Raw genomic sequence first — 25,216 nt, 5'->3', positions numbered from 1 at the left:
CGGGCATGGAGAACCCGAACACAAGGGGGGAGGGGGGAGCAAAATTTTGTTACTTACTTGTACGAGTACTGTACACCCAACTTCAGACTCAGATTCTCGGGTTCCCCATGCCGGGTACTTGTGAACTTGCCTTACCATGGATCCAGTTCGCGGTACTGAACCTGGACCCTTCTCTCTCTCTTTCTCCCTCTCCCTCTCCCTCTCCCTCTCTCCCTCCCTATCTCGAGAGAGGGTTACCATATGTGAGAGCAGAAAAGCCGCGCCTAGGCGGTGGGGGGGGAAGAGGACAAGCGAAGAAGATGTGGAAAAAAAACACCATGACAGGGGTTCGGTTGGGTGGGGTGTTGTTGGGTTTGGTTGGATTGGGCTGTTTGAACACTGTTTTTGGGAAACTGGTGTGGAATTGGTAAGGGGCTGATCAATTACCCTTGTCTATATAGCACACACTTCCTCTCTCTCTCTCTCTCTCTCTCTTCTACTAATCGCGGGTACGGTTTTGCGATGTTGCGGTGGGTAACGAAGTGGAGAAAGCAGGACAATTGACGAGATACGAAGTGAAGAAAAAAGAAAAAAGAAAAGAAAAGTGAGAGGAGTGGCTCTCCTACTTTTTTTTCCTTTTCCCCACTCTCACTTTTTTCCTTGCCCCCTTGTCCTCGCTCGCCTTACACCCCGTTGCTCGTCCTTTGTTATTAGACGCGTGAGCTCTATCGCGTAGTATCGGCACCATTCCTATTAAGATGTGTATCAGGAATCGAATGTGGTACAGTGCGATACCTTTATCGCAATTTTCGTTCAGCTAGGTAGGGAAAGGAAGACGGTGCAATGCTTGTATCAAGTAATTAGATGTAAATTAGATTAAAGGTAGGAAGACTTTAAATTCCTCGAGCATGTCCTGGTGTGGAGTACAGTATGGTACAGTATGGTACAGTACCCGTGAAGTAAAACCAAAAAATTAATCAAGTTGAGCTGGATGGGCAGCAAGTACATTCCAACCCGCCACGGGAGGGTTTCTGATTAAGCTGTACGAAAACCCAGCACAACACAGGTCTCGGGATGAGCATATTATATCATGTCAAAAAGGGCTGATGATAACGAGGAAGTACTGGTTAGGTCGGGTCATATCTTTTAAGATTACCAGGCATGGTACCGTACCGGGTAGCGAACGACGGGAACCCTCCGTGAGATACTCGCGTCTAGACGCTCATTGTCCAGCTAGACATGTTCCCCCCCTCCCCCCCCCCACACACTCCCCCCAGCAGGGAAACAAGTTGCGGTTCTAATATCGAGCCTGTACCGGCGATTGGGCGAGATATCGGGCAGCTCTAGACCGTCAAACAAGGGTCTGATTCTCGCGTACGAATCCGATTGAGGACTACAAAGACGCGACACTCAGTGCTCTGCTAATTCGTCCATTCATTTCCTGGTAGTCCCATTTCTCACCGCGAGCCTGTCGAGGGAAAACGGAGGGGATAATAATCATCGGCATTCCGGAGTCTTGTCCCGAACTGCTATCATATTACCTGAGTTTTGCAACGAGAGGTCAAGTACCGGACCGTGAGCTGTCTGTCTTAGTGTGTGGTACAATGGCATAGCTCAATACTGATAAAAGCATTTTTCCCTGATGTCTTGTTTTCCTGTCCTCGACAAAATTTGCTTTTTGCTAAAAGAGTCCGGGCCGATTTTTTATTATTTTGTTTTTCGTGAACGACTGCGGTACTTTTCCGCAAGTTACTATTCTTACCGTTATATTCCAGGTCGACCGGCACCAAGTATATATGGTTAATCCCCGAAGTCTCATAAAACCCTTCGCACCGCAAACTGAAAAGGCTTCTGGGTTTTTTTTCTTCCGGGTGGCTCCCCTCAGTTATCTTTCCTCCTACTTTATCGTTGTGGGGGAGAGCAATTAGAAAAGGAGACAAGGCCTTACTGCATTGCGAGCATCGATTCAAGAATCCTTGCGCCTTATCATAGGGCAGGGGGAGCTTGGAATGTGTGGTCCCTGCTCCTCCAAAAGCCTACATACCACAAGGGTTTTGAGCGCGCGTGTTTTGGACGGCTGTGATACTCTCTACTCGAGTAAATCACTCTGCACGGTAATCGCACAATCGGCGTCTGGATACACGAGAAAAACTGACAATGATTGGTACGCCCACCGTTTTCCTCAGGACAGTATCTCCTGAGCGGAATTAACCAGATTCCTACCCAGCATAGCGGTCAAGTTGAATACCGGTCGTAAGTGCCTCTGAGTTCTCTGTCGGTTGCGCAACGGGTGTACTACAGTGCTCCTCGATTATGTGACATTCCAAGATCCGGGTGACCCGGTGTCATCACGGTGCTACAGGCTTATAAAGTGCGGTGCTGGATGTGTACTGTACGAGTACTGTGCACGGTGTGGCACTTTATTCAGACCGAGTATTCCGAATTTTGCTCTCATGGTGGTGCCTCTACGGGTGTTCTGCTGGTTATTGTGTTTATCTTCCCGGGTTCGCATCCTCGGGGCTTCAGCGAATTTGCTGGAAAAATCGCTGCGCTGTTGTGCGAACTTGATCATACCGATCACTTGGGTGGGGAACTTCCGACACCGGCACTACCTATCCGACATGGGGTCAAACAAGCATTTCCCCCGTTGCGATGGGATTGTGGAAGGGTACCCGATCCGGGAATCTATGATACCGGTTTCCTCCCCCCCAACTTTTCGGTGGATCAAAAACAAAATTAGAGGGTGATCACTTTTGGATGACCTAGGCCACTTTTGTACACCAGAGAGGGCAAAAAAAGGTCCCGTGCTCAAGCGAGTCCATTTACCGGTACCGCTGGTTTTTGGGTTCGCGAGTGTGTAACCCTACCCATTGACGGCCTTGATCCCTTTTGAGGAAAGCATGGTATCCTTGCTTACACCCCTCCCCGCCCCCACCGCAACTGTTGAATGACTACGAGTACCGTACTCTGATTGAGTGAGAGCCCCTGGAGGGAGGAGAGTAGATTTATTTTCACTCATACGTTTACTACGCGGAGCCAGGTGAGTACCCGAGTGGCTAAACGGGCCATCTTTTTCCGCTCAACTTCGGAACTTGCTGATGGTTCAGATGCTCGTCGTGCTTCTGGGTGCGGATACAAAACCGTAGGAGTGAGCCGGTTGCCTGGGGCTGAGAAATTGCGAATAAGCGTTTGGGGGATTCTGCCGACTCCGCTCGACTGACCTTGCAGCAACAGTGCTTGCTCCGGTAATAGCACTGTCATACGAGGGCCCTTCCGTAGGAGCTGTCTTAAAAATTGGCGCTAGGTATTACCCAAGCTTTTTGGACTCCCGGAATTGAAGGGTTCCTCCTCCCGTGCCGGCTAAGCACCCTGGCTACTGGGGAGTGTTACCGAGTGATTACCCGTGATCCCAGAGAAAAATTTTTCCGGCATGCCTTGGAGAAGGCCACCGGGGAGTTTTTTCGGGAGTTTTTTTAGGAACTTTATATGGGCTAATTTGGGACAAATTGGTAGGGCCGATCGAGGCGAGCATTGGACTACCGTGCTGTCAAGATGCGGGCGAGAGAGAGGTTGGGTTATATAAAACTAAGTTGGGCTATAATTGCTCGTGGGTGTTCACACTCCCTCCACCGAACCACCCGCATAAGTCTTTCTCTTCCAGCCACACCATCGCTCCGCCTTATGTCATTAACGGTTACATCTCTGACGCCTCCTGTCTTTCAAAGGACAAACTGTATCATTTTGATGTCCTTTACTATGAGTACTTTTTTATATACCGGCAGTAGGCGGGGTAACTCATACGAGGACGGAGCTCCACGACCACAATCCCTCTTAACCCGCATTTGCCTTCCTATTTAGGAATGCTAGAATATGGGGTTCAACAACACAAATACACAAAAATCTCATGATCCTACCCTATCCGGTACACTGAGCTTGGAGCTTCATTGGTGGTGCCGGGGTTGCCATCCTCGTGGGATAAGACATCATCCTTGGCACTCCTACTTCTGTCACGCAAATAGGCTGGCATCACTCTACTCCGTCTACTCCGAAGTCTGTTGCCGAAAGCCACTTGCAAGACCTTCCGAACACACAAGTAGTACAACCGGGTATATACAGTTCGAAAGCGGGCTTCACTAGTTTGGGATTGGATGCGCTTAAAAGTTTTGTTTGAAACAAATAGTTCACCTTGACTGTAGCCTGTTCTGAGCCATTTATGATAGCATTAGTTTCGATCTGGGCTTTATCTGCCATGGGGCGCTTCCCTCATGTAAGGTTTGTCGCTCTGGGAAGTGCCGTCACGTACGAGTACTCGGGTGTCAGGGTATTCAGGGGCCGGTAACACAAGTCCTTGCCCAGCTCGCTGCTCGTGAGCGCCGGTAAGCCCCGCTTCTCCTTTCGGAAGTGGCCCGACTTTTTGCCGACACCAAAGCGATACTCATTACTTATCACTCGAACTTCCTAACCTGGTTTAGTATACAAGTACTGTACACATGAAATGCCACATCTCCTTTCGGAAGAGGACCCGACTTTTGCCAACAGTGCGATGCTACGGATTCGAAAAGAAAGTAGGAGAAAGAATGTAGCGATGGTGCGGAGACCTGACGGTCGTTGTGTAGCGATGGGCTGTACGAGCACTGTACTGTACAATTGCACCCCCTCAATCTCGGGTCTCGCTCGACCGGATACCTTGCTGGACCGTATAGTCGTCGCTGTGGGAGCCCCCGATCCTCTCTCGCGAAAGCGGTCGCCGGACCGGTTCGAATGAAATTCGAGTGCACCTTACTCACACCCGGCTCATGTACAACTCTGTCCGGCTGGTCCGTATTCCGGTACCATAGCCATATCAAAAAGGACTGTTCTTGGAAGTGGGGGGAGATGGAGAAAGAATGGAAATATGATAATTGGGTAACAGACCGGCTCGGTAGTATCGGGGGACGCAGGTTTTTCCATTCTTTTGTTTTGGGGGGGGAGATAATAATTTGGATTTGTAAACTGAAAGGGAGAATTCCGGGGGGTTGCGACTGGGTTTTTGAAAACAAAAAAAAAACAAAAAAACAGTCATTAATATTGGTATGATAGGAGCAGTCTTCCTCCTCAGCTGTCCCGTATGTCCCGATGTATGATACCGAATGGAATCCTGAAGTTTTGGCCGGTTGGGATGACGGAGTGCGATTGTGCCCGCGCACACCTTGCGAATATCCTGTTAACGGTGTCACACGCCTTTGGAGTAGATACAGCTGGGAAACTATTAAGGGAGAAGTACCACGTTCGTCGAAAGAAATACATGGGTTATGCATTGGGTTTGATGGCCAGTGAAGGTTCTCAACAAGCTCGAAGACTAACCTCCCCAACACACACCAGCCCATCTCACCTTGGGGATCGTCTGCCACCTTCTTGATCTCCTCTCGGCTTCAATGGATGGTGGGTATTTAAAGTCTTTGAGTATGATAAGTGGGCAAACAGAGTGTGCATGATGATTAACCCCACCCTTTCACACAAACACCACGAGGATCTCGAGCGAGAGCTAAGGTCTTCAATGCAGCGGCTTATTCGGTATTTAAGAAGACGACCGGATAAAGAAAAAAGGATACAAAAGCTGGTGTCATTGAAAGGAAAGTATCAATCATAAAACAGTCTCAAACCTTGTGCATCCTGGATACAGTGACTAGACAAAAGTCTTGGTGATTGTGCCATATGAGACAAAGTCCGTGCCCTGAAAGGTATTGCACAATCCTATAACGGTAAAAAAAAATTGATATTAAAAATTACGGTACATGTAAACATCCCACTCAGCCTTAGTATTTCATATACCACCCCTTAGCTTCAATCACTGCAGCCACACGCGAAGGCATGGATTTCCAGAGCTTTTCAAAGACACTCTCCGGTATTGTCTCCCACACCAATGGTAAGACCACCGCCAATCGATCTCGCACTCTCTCAGGACTACCAGGGGTATTCAGGATATCGGGATACTGTTTATACAATCGGCGTTTAAGCTCAACCCATGCGTATTCAATCGGGTTGAGATCAGGTGAAAGTGGGGTGTGATCTTCCAACTCAATTCCATTCTCAGTAAGCCACACCATGGTGTTGCGAGCTGTGTGCACCTTTGCGTTATTCTGCTGATAGAGAGGATCTCCGACCTCATCTGCGATCTCCTGCATAGGTGGCCCTAAATGGGCATCCAATAGTCTAATATAGACATATCTATCCACAGTTGCATCCCTAATTGGGACTAAAGGACCTAGGCGCTTTCCCCAAAAGCAGCCCCAAGCCATTAGGCCGGCCTCATTGGTCTTCCCCCTAGGCTGAATGCAGTCTGATAGCCACTTTTCAAGTGGTGATCGAAATACCCAAATGCGTCGAGGATCTGCCGATTTTTGAACCATACACTCGTCACTATAGAGGATACCCTGAAAGTCTTCTGCAGTCCAATTCTTCCGGGCAAGGGCTCATTTTAGCCTAGCCTTAGCATGTCTTGGTTCCAATGTAGGTCTTGTTTATGCAAGCCACTTTTTAACATTGGCTTCTCGGAGAACACGATCAATGGTGTGAATTGAAACATGAGGGGTGTATCGGTTCTGGAGTTCTAAACGGGTCATCGCACAATCTCATTTGGCAGCTCTGACAATCGTGTGCTTTTCTCGGTGACTAAGGAGCTGGGGACGACCCGATTGGGGTTTATTATCCATGGATCCGCGAGCACATGTGCGTGCAAGAAAGTTCCGAACTATTGACCAAGGGCGGCCGACCAGATTGGCAACGGTCGAGATTGTTTGAAAGACATAGAAAAAGGCAATGATCATGCCTTTTTCAGCATCTGTCATCTCTCGGCAGGCTGTTTTAGGCTGATGAGCTTGTTTAGGAGGCATTGTATAATTGTTTTTAGTGGTGTAACATGATAGATCTCCAGGAGAGTGTGTACGCGATTTTAAAGGGGGATCATATTGTGTTCGCTTAGCTGTTGCTGACTAAGCGATTACCAAGACTTTTGTCTAGTCACTGTAACTACTATACGTACGTATTGAGTACGAGTACTGCTGGTAGATGAAACAGCGCCGGCTTTTTGTGAAGTGGGGAGCGGAGAGAGGAGGTATCAAACTAGGGGTAGGAACCAAAGCAGGCTGCGGAGTGATGTCCACATATCGACCCCGATACAGTATTGCTTTCTTCCCTCCCTTGGAAGGCAGCTACGGTATGTTCTGAACCCACTACTGTGACTTCTAGACCTTCACCATCCCCTGTGCGAGTCGCTCCATCTCGCTATAGACAATAAGAAACGATGCATTTGTAGATTACACCGTCATGGTATCTGGTAGTAATTTTGAAAGAAAAGAATCATTTCCTTCACCGACAAATCTTCAATCCCACCCTCAAGGCTGTGGGGATTACCAAATGGTCGTCTGATATAGGCCCATTCGGAAGTGTTGCGGGAGTTTATCAGAATGCCGGTAGCTTCATGCGGTGTTGTTTGAGGTCCTGGAACGGTCTCACAATGAAGCGGTATTATTATTGCGATTCAGGAATAGGCATTCAAAAATAATATTGGGAGAAGAAAATACAAAGGTGGTATTACTAGCATCAATAACGGACATCTTAGAAGCAAGCCTTCACCTATCACTATCAGTAAGCTAGGGACAAACTACACCAGCACTAGTAATACTAAGAACCTTCCCGCAATACTCTTGTTAGGCAGAGACGACCTGTATAGACTCAGGATCGTCTAGGCCAATTGAGTTTTATTTCATAGATGGAGATTTTCTAGGAAGGCTCAGGATGTACCCATTTTATTTAAGACTACTAAGAGTAGAAGAAAGTAGAATAGAATCATGTGAACAATGTTATATTGTTAAGATCTCTTCTCCATTGCTTGATGATGTCTAAAAGCTTAGGAGATACTTTGATATTTATATTCTGCATCTGAGTGTTTGTGGACTACATCTATCTCACCTACAAATTATGTACTGCTTCAATTTTAACTTGCAATGTTGGGTGTTCTCCAACTGTGTGAACACCAGGAGACTATGAAAACCATCATACCCATTTCATTGGTTAATATTTTCTTTCCTAGGAAACTTCATTGCTTCTAATAGTAATTATTTAAGGGTCAGAGTTTGCAGACTAATGACCTAGTTGTCAATTTGAACTATGTTGACTGGAATGCTCTTTTTCAATTAATGAAATAATCAGTTTCGGCTTAACTCTACCTTTGTAGGAGCAGGAATATATGCAATCTTCCTAGTTAGCTGACTTTGAATCCTGATAACTCCTGCTCTAACTAATGAATTTCTTGTAGATAACTTCCTACTGATTTGCAGGATACAATTTTATCAGATTGGTAGATATTCCCTCTGTTGGCAATTCCTGGGAATGCTAGGTGGTAGACCTTTAGTTGTTGTATGCTGTTGGTGATATTGGCTGCAACTATGACACATCATTTAGCCTAGTTATGACACTCTGTAAAGTCTATTAGCTTTCTCAATAGTATTTCCTGGAAGTTCTAAACTCCTCTAACTATTGTAGAATGGATTTGAATGTAGGTGCTCTTTGCATAAATTCTCTAACATTCAATATCATATCTTGGGATGGAAACATCCCATTAGTTACAGCTCATGCCAAGAAGATTCCATCTTTGAAGCCCAGTAATCCTCTGAGTAGTTAATTGAATTATTCTGTTCTCTTCTAAGATCTTACTGAAGGTCTTCTCCAATATATCTTGCAAACAGAATCCAGTCAGACTGATAGTAGCAACATATATGGTATTAATCTAACACCTTCAATTCTGTGTTAATATAGTTACAGGACGCAAGTAAGTATCATGAATGTGGCTTGGCATGGAAAAGGTTTTCACATGACTCATGATTAAGAGTCATAGGTATGTTGTTGTTTTGTGCATATGACTTGTTTAGGTCATATGACTTGTTATGTTGTGATTTATTATGTTTCGTACATAACTTGATTATGAGTCATGGGACATGTGCCTGGTGAGTGTGCCTTGCAAGTATGCCTTGCAGGTATGCCTTGTGCATATGATTTATGTTTCACACATGACCTCATTATGAGGTCATAGGTTTCCTGCATGTAACTACTTGGAGTTATATGACTTGTTTATTGTGTTATGATTAGTTTATAAGTTTTTGTACAAGACCTTGCGATGATGTCATGGGTTTTGCACATGGGACCATGTTGGTCATATGACTAGTTTGTTGTGATTTGGTTTTTGCGCATGTAACTACTTGAGGTCACATGACTTGGAGCAGGAAGAGTACTATATAAAGAAGCCAGTATGGCCGAGGAGGATAGGCTCTTCATACTTTGTTCTAAATACTTTTCCTACTTCTTGCATTCTATGTCAGAAGTGAGTACACTAATACTTTACCTTATTTTGCTCGCGATAAATACTTTATCCACTGTTACTTGTTGGTATTTTTCGTTTTGGGCAGTTGGTTAGAAGTTAGTTGTTCTTGCTTAGAAGGCACTTCAGTGTGAGATATCTGTGGCCTGGTCCCGGCAATTGCAGAATGTAGTTTGGGAGAGGATGGTTTCTTTGACAGCCTCCTCGTCCATGGATTCTCCTTTCCCTTCGAGGATATCATTCCCAATCCGGTTTGACTCTAACCCCTCGTCACGAATATGGCTTGGCGAGGAAAAGGTTTTCACATGACATATAGTTATGAGTCACAGGTATGTTATTGTTTCACACATATGACTCATTTGAGTCAGATGATTTGTTATGTGTGGGATTTGTGATGCTTTCGCACGTGGCTCAAATATGAGTCATGGGAATGTGCCTGGCATGTATGTCTTACGAGTATGCCTTGCGGGTAAGCCTAGTGCATATGATTTATGTTTCGCACATGACCTTGTTATGAGGTCATGGATTTCATGCATATGACTCAGTTGAGTCATATGACTTGTTTATTACGTTATGATTGGTTTATGAGTTTTACATAAGACCTCGTTATGAGGTCATAAGGTTTGAGCATGTGACCACCATAGTCAGATGGTTAGTTTGTTATGATTTAGTTTTGCACATGTGACCACTTTGGGTCACATGACTAAGGGCGGGAAGAACACTATATAAGGAGGCCAATGTGGCCAAGGAGGATAGGTTCTTCACGCTTTGTTCTAAGTACTTTTCCTACTTATTACTTTAATGAATATAAAACACCTTTACGATCTTTATCTGTATTGCAATGATACCATTATGCCAAGGAAAGTTCTTTATGAAGAAGAGTTAGAGAAAGCTTACAATAAGTGTTCGCGATAGAAGAGAGAGGTCTTGTACTCTCAGTATCATAGGCAGAGGCCTAGCACTATTGTAAGACAAAGAAGAAGAGAAGAAGAAAAAGAGAAGTATTGTTCCCCATCACCAAGATCTAACCATCCGAGGAGGGATCGTTACATTACAAAGCATTACCTAGTACGACGCCAAACGATACAAGACGCCATCCTTCAACCCAGATAAGGAAGGAGATATCGACATCGACGATCAAAACCTTAACCTAAGGGGATTCAGCGACATCCTAGATCACTTTACAGAGGAGCCCTCGAGGGCAGTGAGCCCAGTCACTCCAGAGATAGGATCACCAGTTGATAGCTCTCCCACAGGAACTCCACCACCCGAGAGAATGTCGGGATCAGTAGTACCATGGCTACCGGCCCACCCCGCTGCTCCCACACCAGGCACTAGCATACTTGGAATGATGGAGAATTAGTTTCAGGCATTTCTAGTAGCAACACGAAATACAGGACAAGAAAACATCCAACCACGGAAAGTAAAGAAATCCGACACATACGAAGGAGCCGAAGACAAGCTACGAATATTGTTGGCACAATGCGAAGAGTATTTTGCCATTAAGAGATATGGAGAATACTACAATGAGATCAAGATTCCATATGTGGAATCTCTACGAAAAGGACTCGCGGGGCAATAGATTATGCCCTTCCAAGATGAAAGGAAACAGAGGGAAAGGGTCACGTACAAAGAATTCAAGATGATACTCTTCGAGTAATTTGGGGATCCCAACGCCAAAGAGACAGCAAGATAAAAGCTGGAAAAGGTCCAACAAGGAAAACAAACTTTTTCGGCATACTGGAACGAATGCTGACTATTGGAATATGAGGCCGAATTTGATGATGCTACCCCTCTACATCATCTACCTAAGAAACTGCAGCGAGAGACTCCAAGAGCCATAGGGAATCTCTGACTTACGCTACACAACAGCAGAACGATTTGCAAGATGGACAATCGATAAGGAAAGCAAACTAAACATAGTTCGAAGCAACTCGGAAAACACGATAGCATACAGGGTGGTCAAATCATCCAGGAACATAGACGGAAGGTTCAAACCGCAAGCAGCTAGAGGTGAAAGTCAAGCATTACCATCAGGCGAGCTAATGGAGTTGGACAAATCAAGAGCAGGACCAGCTCTGAACCTGTCTAAGGAAGAATATGCCAGAGGAATGAATGGGAAACTCTGCTTAAGATGCTGAAAAGCAGGACATCAGATATGAGAATGCAGAAGCCGACTTGAGAGAGGATACCAAGGCACCAAAGCTGCTAGAATCAATCGCTTCCAAAATCAAAAGAGGAGCAACATTTGCGAAATGATCGCAGAAGATTTACTGGTGGGAAACGACGAGGGTCCCCAGTAAATGGTGGTCTGGGAGACCCAAGATGTGGACCTGAAAACCCCATCAAGTTAGCAAACTACTACACGGCACTATATATGCAAAGAGGAGAAGGAGATGGAGATCATGTGATGATCAAGATGAGGATATACAACGAAGAAGGCGAAGAAATAACAATATATGCAATGCTCAACCCCGGGGCTACTGAAGATTTCGTTGACAAGGAAATCTGTGACAAATATGGCCTCCACACCAAAGAAGCGAAGAAAGTGAGACAGGTCTACCTAGTGGATGGAAAGCCAAGTGGAATGGGTCCTATATCCCATACAGCGACAGTATCCATGGACATTGACAGCCATAGAGAAATGGCAACTTTCCAGGTAGCAGATTTCAAGAACCATGAGATAGTCCTCGGGATGCCATGGTTGTGAAAACATAATCTGACAATTGATTGGAACTAGAACAAGATGACCTTCACAAGCGAACTATGTGTGACAAGATGTCTCAACAGTTCGCCTGTGGTCTACTCGACACCGAGACGAGAAGAGGAAGAGGAAACTTTGCATGCAAGGTTCGCCAAGATGCGGCAAGACAAGAGAGTCTGGATACAAAAACTGGACCAAGAGGTAAAAGTGCCAACCAAGAGTTCCAAAGGGGCAGCAGGACACGACCAGTATGCTAATGAAGGAATCAAGATACCTGCAAACGGGCAGGCAATGATAGCAACAGGAATAGCCATTGGACTACCAGAAGGCACCTATGGACGAATAGCACCCCGCAGTGGTCTAGCAGTTAAACATCAACTCATGACCATTACTGGGGTAATCGACGCTGACTATACAGGTGAAATCAAAGTGGTCATGGCCAACCTGGCTCAAGAGGACTAGGAAGTCCAAAAAGGCGATCAAATCGCACAGGTGATCATCGAAAAAATCAACAAAGAGGATCTGCATGAAGTAGATCAACTGGAAGAAACTACAAGAGGAGATAAGGGATTTGAAAGCATGGACCAAAACCAGCCCGATACGATAAAAGAAATCGAGATCACAGAGATCACAGTGAAAGCCTTTGAACTGTACTATCGAAGAGGATATACAACAAGAATTCTTAAAAGAATATACAAAGACGAAAACGCAGTCCTAGCGAAAATCAACATCAGTACTGAACTAGCAATCCAAGACAAGAAATACCAAAGCTAAAAGGGATGGAAAGAATTGATCACAAACGAATATCATTAATTCAAAAAACTCTTCAAAGAAGAGGAAGCGACTGAACTACTACCTCGAAGACCAGGAATTGATCATGAAATTCAGCTGGAAAAAGACAAGAAAATGACAAAAACAAAAGAAATTCCCTACAAGAAATTATACCCACTAGGAGAAGCGGAGCTTGAAGAAGTTAGGAAGTACATCGAGCAAATCCTGAAGTGAGGATGGATCAGAGACTCCTTCGCATCGGGAGGATCCCGAATACTATTTGTGAAAAAGAAAGATGGAAAAATGAGACTCTGTGTAGACTACAGAGCCCTCAATTCGGTTACCAAAAAAGATCGATATCCACTACCCTTGATTGGAGAGGCACTGCATAGACTACGGTCAACAAAATACTTCACCAAATTCGACATCAATGACACATATTATAATATACGCATTAAGGCAGGAGACGAATGGAAGACTACATTCGCCTCAAGATATGGAATGTTTGAATACTTGGTTATGCCTTTCAGGCTAACCAATGTACCGGCTTTATTCCAGAGATGGATCAATAAAGTACTCAATAAGTACCTTGACATATGTTGCATCATATACTTGGATGACGTACTCATCTACTCGGAAAACATGCAACAACACCAGAAGGATATCAGCAATATCATGGCCGCAATACAAGGATCAGGAATAAAGATCAAACTAACAAAATGCGAATTCAATAAAGAGGAAATGGAATATCTTGGATTTATCATCAATCGAAGCGAGGTCAAGGTCGACCCAGTCAAGGTGGCAGCAATATGGGATTGGGCCAAACCAAATAACAAAACAGATGTTCAATGCTTTATGAGATTCTGCAACTTTTAGTGAAGGGTCATAGAGGGATTTAGCAGGCTTGCAAAACCACTCTGTAATCTAACAAAGAAGGACGGGAAATAGGAATGGAGAGAAACGGAATAGAAAGCATATGATGCAATATGAACACATCTAACATTGGCATCCATACTGGTTCATTTCGACCCAAATCGAAGAATAATGATCGAAACGGAGGCCTCAAAATATGTGTGCTCAGGCATACTATCGCAACAATGCAAAGACGGAAAATGGAGGCCAGTGTCTTACCTATCCAAAACGATGACCCCCGCAGAGTGCAACTACACCGTTGCGAACAAATAACTATTAGCGATAGTTCAAGTATTAAAGGAATGGAGGAGATCCATTTTGAACAATGATGATATGATCTGAGTTCTAACTGAACATAAGAATCTGGTCCCTTTCATGACTATGAAAGAACTGAATGACCGCCAGATAAGGTGGATGGAACACCTTAGTAAATACAAGTTCAAAATCAAATACCGACCAGACAAAGAGAGCGGAAAGCCAGATCCTCTCACAAGGATTGCAAGTGACAAATAACAAATGAAAGAAGACGAAAGAATCAAACAAAAAAGAGGAACACTATTACCAAAAACTTACTTTGAGGCAATAGAGGTTATCCAATTCACATCAACTGAGGAAAGGGAAATGGAGAAGGCAAACAAAAGAGACAAAACAATTCAGGTAATAAGAGAAGCATTGAAGGAAGGAAAAAAAAAGAAAAAAGGAATTGCCCTGCGGTTATGCCAATGGAAGGATGGAAATATGTGGTACGACAGAAAACAATGGATTCCGGAAAAAGAAGAGATAAGGACAGACATCATACGACCACACCACGATATCCAAATGGTAGGACATGGAGGAACGACTAAAACCACGGAATTTGTCACAAGGTTGTTCTATTGGTCAGGACTGCATGAAGATGTCCAACGATATGTCAAAAACTGAGACATATGCCAAAGAATGAAAATGGTTAAACACACACCATATGGATTACTGAAATCCAACAAAGTTCCTGAACGACTGAGGGAAACAATTACTATGGATTTCATCATGAACCTACTAGTATCGGAAAATTGCGATAGCATCCTGGTCGTGGTGGATTGTTTGACCAAAATGAGTCATTTCATTCCGGTCAGAAAAGATATCAACACGTGGGATTTTATACAAACATTCTTCAAAGAAGTCTTCCGGCTTCACAGCCTTCCGAAGAATATCATTACCGATCGAGAAATACTACTCGCATCAGGATTATGGAGGAAAGCAATAGGAGAAATGGGGATACAAAACAGGATAAGTACAGCATTCCACCCACAAACGGATGGACAAATGGAATGGGTAAATGCGATACTCGAACCATATTTAAGGGCCTGCGTCAATTATCAACAAGATGATTGGTACAAACTGCTGTCAGTGGCCAAATTCGCATACAACAATGGAAAACAAGACATGATTGGCACGACACCCTTCTTCGCGAATTACTGACAACATCCACAAAGTCAGACCACATATTATATGATTAAGGGTATAATACTGGACAAAACAGATATGGGAAAGCTATACGAAATATTACAATATGAAATGAGTCAAGCACAACAATGACAAAAATAAAAATACGATAAGCACTGAAGACCGGATTTGAACATACAACCGGGAGACATGGTATGGCAAATACCATGCAATATCCATCCGATGCGACCATCAAGGAAATTGGACTACAAGAAAATCGGACCATTCACAATACTGGAAAGAGTGGGCAGCTGAGCTTATAAACTTGACCTTCCATCCTCGATGCGAATACACAACACATTCCACATCTCACTCTTTGAATTACACAACGACAACAAGTTTCCCTTACAAACAATTATTCCTCCTTTTCCGATCAAATTTGACGGAGAACCAGAATACGAGCTAGACGAAATAGTTGATTCTCGCTTCTTCCATGGTTACCACCAATACCGAGCCAAGTGGACGGAATATTCACCCGAACACGATAAAACTTGGTACTTCGCATACAACTTCTTACACCTACAAGATGGCATCTCAATCTTCAACCAACGATACCTAGGCAAGCCCGGCCCAGGTAACGATCACGTTCAACCAAGACAAAGGTGAGGGAAAGGCTCCCGCACCATTGCAATCACACGAGGGCTGGGGCGATAGCCCCCGCCAATTCACACCTACCAGTCCTGAATACTCATTCATGGGGCCAATCGATGAAGAACTTAGGGAGAGGGAATAACAAGCACAGCATAATGCCATGTGATGGACAGTATGCTATGATGATGGTTGCCAAACACATTTGGGAGACAAAGAAGGCTCGGGATGGTTCCCAAGGGAATGTCGAAAGCATGGTCCATCCTCAGACTACATCCTAAAGCATTGGCAACAATGCTTCAGAAATGGGTGCAGGATGCATAGGGCACAGAAAATCTCTGCGGGATACTACCCGCTGAAGGATGGAAGCAGGAAAGAGTTGGAAGGAGAAGATGCCAGGAAGGTATAGGCCGCGAGGATGCGGTCCAGGGAGGGAGAGGCCTAAAACTCCTTGGCAGACAAGGAACTGGATGTCAGGAGCCTACTCAGGCAAATCCGGGGACTCTGAGAACAACTTGGCCAGGCCGAGGCCACAATTTCGGCAAATGACAAAATGATTGCAGAGCTAAGACAGCTGAATGATAGTCAGCGGCACACGATCGAAATGGTGAATTTGACCCTAGAATTGGTAAAAGTCAGATGGAGGGAAGAGGACGACAAGTTCAATAGGCTTCGGAGGTCTATGCGCTCGGCAGGACGCGAACTATTGAAACTAGTAGAAAACGCCTGATGGGACTCAGACTTAGGGGGAGAGAAGCTAATGTCACGAATATGGCTTAGCGAGGAAAAGGTTTTCACGTGACACATGGTTATAGGTCACAGGTATGTTATTGTTTTACACATATGACCCATTTGAGTCATATGATTTGTTATGTGTGAGATTTGTAATGCTTTCGGACATGGTTCAAATATGAGTCATGGGAATATGCTTGGCAAGTATGTCTTACGAGTATGCCTTGCGGGTAAGCCTGGCATATATGATTTATGTTTCGCACATCACCTTGTTATGAGGTCATGGATTTCACACACATGACTCAGTCGAGTCATATGACTTGTTTATTGCGTTATGATTGGTTTATGAGTTTTGCATAAGACCTCGTTATGAGGTCATGGGTTTTGAGCATGTGACCACCTTGGTCACATGATTAGTTTGTTATGATTTAGTTTCACACATGCAACCACTTTGGGTCACATGACTATAGGCGGGAAGAACACTATATAAGGAGGCTGATGCGGCCGAGGAGGATAGGTTCTTCATGATTTGTTCTAAGTACTTTTCCTCGTCCTTGCCTTCGCTTCGTTCCTAGTGATTTTTTCGCACCCACAGTGGGCCTTGATGCCTTGGATTCTGGGGGAGATATCTGAGTTCTCTCAGTAGTTCCTGGGGTTCTTGGTATTGAGGTCTGTTGGCGTTGCGTGGTGGATTACTTGTTTGCTTCTTGTTTCGTCGCCTGATGGCATCTCACGATGCTGTCACTTCCCACTTTTCATCACGGTCGCTTACGAGCTCTTTTCGGTAAAATGTCTTCGGCTTCCTCTCTATCGTCTACTCCTAGGTTTTGCATTCGATTTGGGGGATTGAACTTTGTATTTGGGGAGATTACCCGTGTCATTCTTTGGGCCAGCTCATGTTTCCTATTTGTCTTTAACGGAGTCCAAAGTTTTCACGATACAAAACGCCCTTGTGTTAGACTGATGACCTTCCCAAGTTTAACTCGTCATACCGGCCGCATCATTCCTCAGGTGGCAGGGCGGTACCCGCCCGGCCCCTCCTTATTACATCACGTTTCTATGGTCGGAATCCTATGATGTTGTTTATCGCCGTTCCCTTAGAGTTTTTGTCCTTGTGGCATTTACGGTGATTCAGTCAGTTGTCTCCTCACCGTCTCAGTGGGGATGGCTTTGACCCTGAAAACTCTTACCCTCTGGTGTGGGTTTTTACTACCTGGGGTGGTGTGGGACGATTGGCTGCCAGATACTCGTGTTGTCTGCGCGTTTGGGTAGTTTGGTTGTGGATTGTAGTTAGTGGCTTCACCCAGTGCAAGTGGGGCCTACCTTCTGTTTGTCTGCTCCTGTTCGTGTGCCCTCCCCTTTCACGTTGCGTCAGTTGGGAGTGCCTCTTGACTGTTGTTCGCTCTATGCCTGTCGTCGTACCTGTGGGGCTGGCTTTAGCTGGCTCTTCTTACTCTTTCCCAGCTCGGTTAGATTTCGGTTCGGTCAGATAGGATGGTGTAGCTGATGCCGGTGCCTTCAGGTGTTGGTGCTGTCTCCTTTGTGGCTCCTGGCTGTGGTTGGTAGGTCCTCCTTGGCTATACAATGTTGGGAGTTGGGACTCTGTTAGTGCGGCCAAGACCAGTGGCTACCAGGTAGGGTTAGGTATAGACTTTCCTGCAGCTATCAGATAGTTGATCCGTCTGAGGGGTTGGGGGGCTGGATGGGCTCTGTGGCGTCTGGTGTGTGGGGCTTGGGGGGTGCTGATTGGGGGGGAAGAGGCACCTGCAAGCACCGGTTGGGCCTGCGTCAGGTTGGGTGAGGTCTAATTAAGTGTTTCCAGTCTGGCTGGAGCTGTTGGGTAAAGCTGCTGAGTGCTGTAAAGCTCCCCAATGGCCTGGCTGGTGGATGGCCACCTGTGCGGATAGTGGATTGCGACCACCTGGTTGGACTTGTTTGGGTCTTGTGCGCTGTGTTTTGTGGAGTTCGTTTGGTTTTTTTGGTTTGGCTATAGGTTTGGCGGGAGGAGGTATAGCACCACGGGTAGGAGATAGGCCCTACTGACCGGTTCAGTCTGTTACTACCTCTATGTGTTTCCTTTGTTTATGATGTTTTTGTTTGGGGGACAGGCAGTGGGTACAGGTCCTCCTCACCGGTATGCTCTTTGGAGGTAACCGGTAAAGTGGGTTCATAGGGTCGATGGCCTGGCATGTGGGTGTGAGAGGTGGACATGTTGGTTGCCTCCTCCCTGCTATTGTACTGCCTGTAGGTTTAGTTTGTGTGCTTGTTGGTTTTCTACTGTGGAGGAGGTTTTGCAGGACGGTTTTTAGACTGAGTGGTAGTGATTTTATGTTTGTTGGATGAGGAACCTGGTTGGGTCGGTCTTTTGCTCGGCTTTAGCTACGCTTAGTGCTGGTTGGCTTCATACTAGAGGGGCTGCAGACTTGGACCGGGGCAGGCACTGGGTTGTTTGATAGTCTTGTATTTAGTTCTCGTGCGGGTAAGACTCCAGGATGGCAGGTGTGGGGCTGTAGACTTGGTTAGCTTAGGATTAGTGGTATACCAGTTAGCGGTATCCCTGTACTAGTGGGGGCTTGTCATATGCCAGTGTTGGCAGTATGAGTTTAAATAAAATTAGATTGAATTCTAAGTACTTTTCCTACTTATTACTTTAACCAATATAAAACACCTTTATGATCTTTATCCTTATTGCAACGATACCGTTATGCCAAGGAAAGTTCTTTACAAAGAAGAGTTAGAGAAAGCTTACGATAGACGTTTCCGATAGAAGACAGAGGTATTGTACTATTGGTAACATAGGCAGAGGCCTAGCGCTATCGTAAGACAAAGAAGAAGAGAAGAAGAAAAAGAGAAGTATCATTCCCTATCGCCAAGACCTAACCATCCGAGGAGGGATCGTTACACTCCTCCTTGCTTGAGACAGCCTGTGCAGCCTTGTTTCTTGTTCCTGCTACTGACACTGACTGTGGCCTCATTCCTACAACTACAAGGTCATAAGTTGGACCTAAAGGGAATTTTAGTTTCCTACAGTTTCACCACTACCACGGGTGTCAAAATGTGATGAACCTGCAGTTTGATGAGTTAGTTTGGCAGATAGTGGCTAATGTGACTGTTGCCATGATGAAAGAAGTGAAGGTTTTGGTAAGAGGTTTTCTAATAGGAAGTGGCTTGAACAAAGACACTACCATGGGACTCTTTGTTTGATTCAACTCTGACTACGTCTCAGAATATTCTCCAGTCTCCATACCTTCCCCCTCAAAGATTTTCAGGCTATTGTTCCTGAATCCTCCGCCTCTTTGGCCAGAGACAGCTCGACTGCAACTACGATTGAGGCCAGTTCTTGGTCCACTACCCCTTCCCTCGCCAGAGCCATCCAAAGCAAGATGCCCAGTTTTCTCCACCAAGCCCCTACCCATGTGACTGGCTTGTCCACCCCCTCATTCCTGGCTTAGATATCATCTGGTGAAAGGGCTTTTTATGAAACCCTTAAGTTCAAGCTAAATAATGCTAGAGATGAGGACTACAACCCCCCTCTTACTGTAATACACTGCCGTACCCAGTCTGCATCTCTCGTCAAATGATCCGCTGCCTCTCTCCTTGGTTCTCAGTTTTCGAGGGCTATCAATGTTGATGAGGGATGAAAGAAACATATTATACCTGCCCTCCCTGGCCTACCCCTTGACATTCACCACAGGTACCTGGCCATTCCTCTCCCTGTGATACTCCCGTCGCCAGTTGAAGTCACAGCTCTCTCTCCACCTGCGTTTGGAACTGAGGATGTCCTATCCACCACTGAGGTATTGGTCAGAGACACTCCTACAGGTCTGGATGAGGGACACAACTCTGAGGTGACTGGCCTGAGTGACAGCATCCATGCACCCTCTCCAGCAATGATGTCATTACCACTAACCTTTTGTGAAAGCTGGATTTCGTTTCCTGGAAGGTCTTCAGGAGGCTTTCAGGTAAAACCCCCCGCTACCGACTCCCAAGCTCTATTGGAAGTTCAACTTTCAGATATGCAGTGCGCGGCTAACGATGCTACTTTCACTCAGCCGGACTCAATCATGGTACTTGTTTGTGAGGTGTTGGAGGCAGGTAGGGTCCCCTCCCCTGGACTCAGCTTGGGTAGTATGATTGGGTCCATGTTGGAAGGCCAAGAGAACATCGACTCTAGTAACACACAGCCCCTCCTCTCCTTGGAATCTATGTTAATTGAGGATGATAGGATACAGGATGTCCAGACTTGGATGAACAATTGCTCCGTGTTAGGCAATGAAAAAACAAAGGATTGAGTGAATTACTAGAGTCAGGGATACCTGCTAGAATGGGCAGTAAAAGTGCTGACTGACATTGTTAGCTAACAAGAGGATGAGATAGAGACCCTGTAGAGTAAGTTGTCCCCCAATGGCTACCACCCTTCAATAATGCCCCACAATGTCACGAATGTAGCTTGACGAGGAAAAGGTTGTCACATAATACATAGATATGAGTCACAGGTATGTTATTGCTTCACACATATGACTCATTTGAGTTATATGATTTGTTATATGTGGAATTTGTGATGCTTTCGCACATGGCTCAAATATGAGTCATGGGACGTGCACCTGATAAGTATGCCTTGCGAGTGTATCTTGCGGGTATACCTTGTGCATATGAATTATGTTTCGCACATGACCTGATTATGAGGTCATGGGCTTCATGCATATGACTCAGTCGAGTTATATGATTTGTTGATTGTGTTATGATTGGTTTATGAGTTTTTGCACATGTGTAACGATCCCTCTCAGTATAGTTAGTTCTTGGCGATGGAGAACGATACTTCTCTTTCTATCTTCTTCTTTCTTTGTCTTACGATAGCTTTAGGCTTCCGCCTACGTTACGGATAGCACAAGACCTTTGTCTTCTATCTGGAACACCTATAGTAAACTTTCTCTAACTCGTCTTCGTGAAGGACTTTTCTTTGCATAACAGTAACAGTGCAATAAAGATAAAGATCGTAAAGGTGTTTTATATTTGTTAAAGTAATAAGTAGGAAAAGTACTTAGAATTCAATATAATTTTATTTAAACTCGTACCGACAACACTGGCATACGACAAGCCCCCGCCAGTACAGGGATACTGTTAACTGGTATACCACTAATCCTAAGCTAACTAAGTCTACGGTCCCGCACCTGCCATCTCTGAGTCATGCCTGCACGAGAACTAATTACAAGACTATCAAACAACAAAGCACCCACCCCAGTCCAAGTCCGTAGCCCCTCTGGTATGAGGCCAACCAGTACTAAGCATAGCCGAAGCCGAGCAAAAGACCGATCCAATCAGGTTCCTCGTCCAACAAAATACAAAATCACTACCGCCCAGTCTGAACACCGTCCCGCAAGACCTCCTCCACAATAGAAAACCAACAAAACCACAAACATAAACTACAGGCGACACAATGGTAGAGAGGAGGTGACCAACATGTCCACCTCTCGCATCTGCATGCCAGGCTGTCGACCCTATGAACCCACTTTGCCAAGTACCTCTGAAGAGCGTAATGGTGAGGAGGACCTGTACCCGCTGCCTGTCCCCTAAAACAAAATCATAAACAAAGGAAATACATAGAGGTGGTAACAGACCTAAACGGCCAGTGGGGCCTATCTCCCACCCGTGGTGCCTTGCCCCCGCCAGCCATGCCCATTGCCAAACTAAAGAAACCAAACAAACCCCACAAAACCCAGCACGCAAGACCCAAACAAGTCCAACCTGGTGGTCGCAACCCACTATCCGCACAGGTGGCCATCAACCATCCGGGTCATCGAGGAGCTTTACAGCACTCAACAGCTTCACCCAACAGCCCCATCAGGCGGTAAACACTTAATTAGACATCGTCCAACCTGACGCAGGCCCAACCGGTGCTTGCAGGTGCCTCTTCACCCCTAATCAGCACCCCCCAAGCCCCACACACCAGACGCCACAGAGCCCATCCAGCCCCCTCAGCCCTGCAGACAGATCAACCATCCGACAGCCACAGGACAGCTATACCTAACCCCATCAGGCAGCCTCTAGTCTTGGCCACGCCAACAGAGCCAGAACCCTCAACTCCATATAGCCGAGGGGAGCCCACCAGCCGAAGCCGGGAGCCACAGAGAAGGCAGCACCAATACCTGAAGGCACCAGCACCAGCCACACCATCCGACCCAGCCGAACCGAAGTCCAATCGAGTCGGGAAAAGGTAAGCAGGGCCAGCAAAAGCCAGCCCCACAGGCCCGGCATCAGGCACGGACCAAGCAACAGGCAAGAGGCATCCCCAACTGACATGACAAGAAGGGGAAGGGCGAAAGAACAGAAGCAGACAAACGGAAGGTAGGCTCCACTTGCAATGGGTGAAGCCGCCAACCACAGACCACAACCAAACCACCCAAATGCACAGACAATGCGAGTGCCTGGCAGCTAACCGTCCCACACCATCCCGGGTAGCATTGAAAACCACACCAGAGGGTGAGATTTTTCAGGGTCTAAGCTGTCCCCACAGAGGTGAGGAGGAGATACCTGACTGAATTGCTGTAAATGCCGCAAGGATAAAACTCCAAGGGAATGGCGATAAACAACATCGTAGGATTCCGACCGTAGAAACGTAAAGTAACAAGGCAGGGAGGGGCCGGCGAGGCCCCCTCCCTTGAGGAAATGATGCGGCCGGTACGATGAGTTGATACTTGGCAACGTCATCAGTCTAACCCAAGGGCGTTTTGTATTGCGAGAACTAAGGACTCCATTAAAATCCAACAAAAGACATGAGCTGGCCCAAAGAACGACACGGGTGACCCCCTCAAACACAATGTTCAATTCCACCAATCGAACGCGAAACCTGTGAGTAGACGATAGACAGGAAGCCGTAGACATTTTACCGAAAGGAGCTCATATGCGACCGTGATGAAGTGCTCGAAGTGCTAGTATCGTGAGATAACCAACGCAATGAAACGAGACGCAAACAAGTTATCTGCCACGCAACACCTCACAAATCCCAACACCAAAGACCCCAGGAACTACTGAGTGAACTCAAATATGTCCCCCAGAATCCAAGGCATCAAGGCCCATCATGATGGCAAAAGAAACGCTCAGGGCGAAGCGACGGCAAGGACGAGGAAAAGTACTTAGAACAAAGCGTGAAGAACCTATCTTCCTCAGCCGCATCAACCTCCTTATATAGTATTCTTCCCGCCCTGAGTCATGTGACCTAAAGTGGTCACATGTGCGAAACCAAATCATAACAAACTAGTCATGTGACCAAAGTGATCACATGCTCAAAACCCATGACCTCATAGCGAGGTCATGTACACAACTCATAAACCAATCATAACTCAATAAACAAGTCATATTACTTGACTGAGTCATATGCGCGAAACTCATGACCTCATAATGAGGTCATGTGCGAAACATAAATCATATGCGCAAGTCTTACCCGCAAGGCACACTCGCAAGGCATACTCGTCAGGCGTACGTCCCATGACCCATACTTGAGCCATGTGCGAAAGCATCACAAATCCCACATATAACAAATCATATAACTTGAATAAGTCATATTTGCAAAACAATAGCATACCTGTGACTCATAACCATGTGTCACGTGAAAACCTTTTTCATGCTAAGCCATGTTCGTGACAACATGACTTCATTATGAGGTCATGGGTTTTGAGCATGTGACAATCTTGGTCACATGACTAGTTGTTATGATTTGGTTTTGCATATGTGACCACTTTGGGTCACATAACTAGGGGCAGGAAGAACACTATATAAGGAGGCCGATGCGGCCGAGGAGGATAGGTTCTTCATACTTTGTTCTAAGTACTTTTTCTCGTCCTTGCTGTCACTTTGCCCCGAGCGATTCTTTTGCATCCACAGTGGGTCTTGATGCCTTGGATCCTGGGTGAGATATCTGAGTTCGCTCAGTAGTTCCTGTAGTCTTTGGTGTTGACTGTTTGGCATTGCGTGGTGGATTACTTGTTTGCTTCTTGTTTCATTGCCTGATGGTTTCTCACGATACTGTCCCATTGAGCACTTTATTATGGTCGCTTACGAGCTCCTTTCAGTAAAATGTCTATGGCTTCCTGTCTATCGTCTACTGGCAGGTTTTGCGTTCGATTAGTGGGGATTGAACATTGTCTTTGGGGGGATCACCCGTGTCGTTCTCTGGGCCAGCTCATGTTACCTGTTGGATTTTAAGGGAGTTCTTAGTTCTCACGATACAAAATGCCCTTGGGTTAAACTGATGACCTTTCTATGCTTCTATCTTCAACATCGTACCGGCCGCATCATTCCTCAGGTGGCAGGGCAGTACCCCCCCAGCCCCTCCTCATTACGTTTTCGTTTCTTCAGTCGGAATCCTACAATGTTGTTTATTGCCATTCCCTTAGAGTCTTTGTCCTTGTGGCATTTACAGTGATTCTGTCAGGTGTCTCCTCCTCGTCTCCGTGGGGATGGCTTTGACCCTGAAAAGACTTACCCCCTCGTGTGGTTTTTCATTACTTCCTGAGGTGGTGTGGGACGATTGGCTGCCAGACACTCGCGTTGTCTGTGCATTTGGGTGGTTCCGTTGTGGATTGTGGTTGGCGGCTTCACCCATTGCAAGTGGAAGGTACCTTCTGTTTGTATGATTCTGTTCATTCGCCCTCCCCCTCCCTGTCGCATCAGTTCAGGGTGCCTCTTACCCCTCG

General features: G+C 45.8%; 1 protein-coding gene; it reads left to right on the top strand.

Annotated features, from left to right (window-relative positions):
• Nucleotides 1-1,863: 1,863 nt before the first annotated feature.
• On the top strand, nt 1,864-2,719 carry GSTUM_00010729001 (uncharacterized protein; the record flags this gene model as incomplete). XM_002841479.2 has 2 exons in its annotated part: nt 1,864-2,093; nt 2,166-2,719. Exon 2 carries the CDS (start codon nt 2,363-2,365, stop codon nt 2,717-2,719), a length of 357 nt encoding a protein of 118 aa, XP_002841525.1. The 5' UTR covers nt 1,864-2,093; nt 2,166-2,362.
• Between the last annotated feature and the right edge of the window lie 22,497 nt (nt 2,720-25,216).

Source organism: Tuber melanosporum (assembly GCF_000151645.1).
Source record: "Tuber melanosporum whole genome shotgun sequence assembly, scaffold_74, strain Mel28".
Taxonomy (NCBI): domain Eukaryota; kingdom Fungi; phylum Ascomycota; class Pezizomycetes; order Pezizales; family Tuberaceae; genus Tuber; species Tuber melanosporum.
The sequence above is the reverse complement of the archived record's forward strand: the minus strand, read 5'-3'. Positions and strand labels throughout refer to the sequence as shown.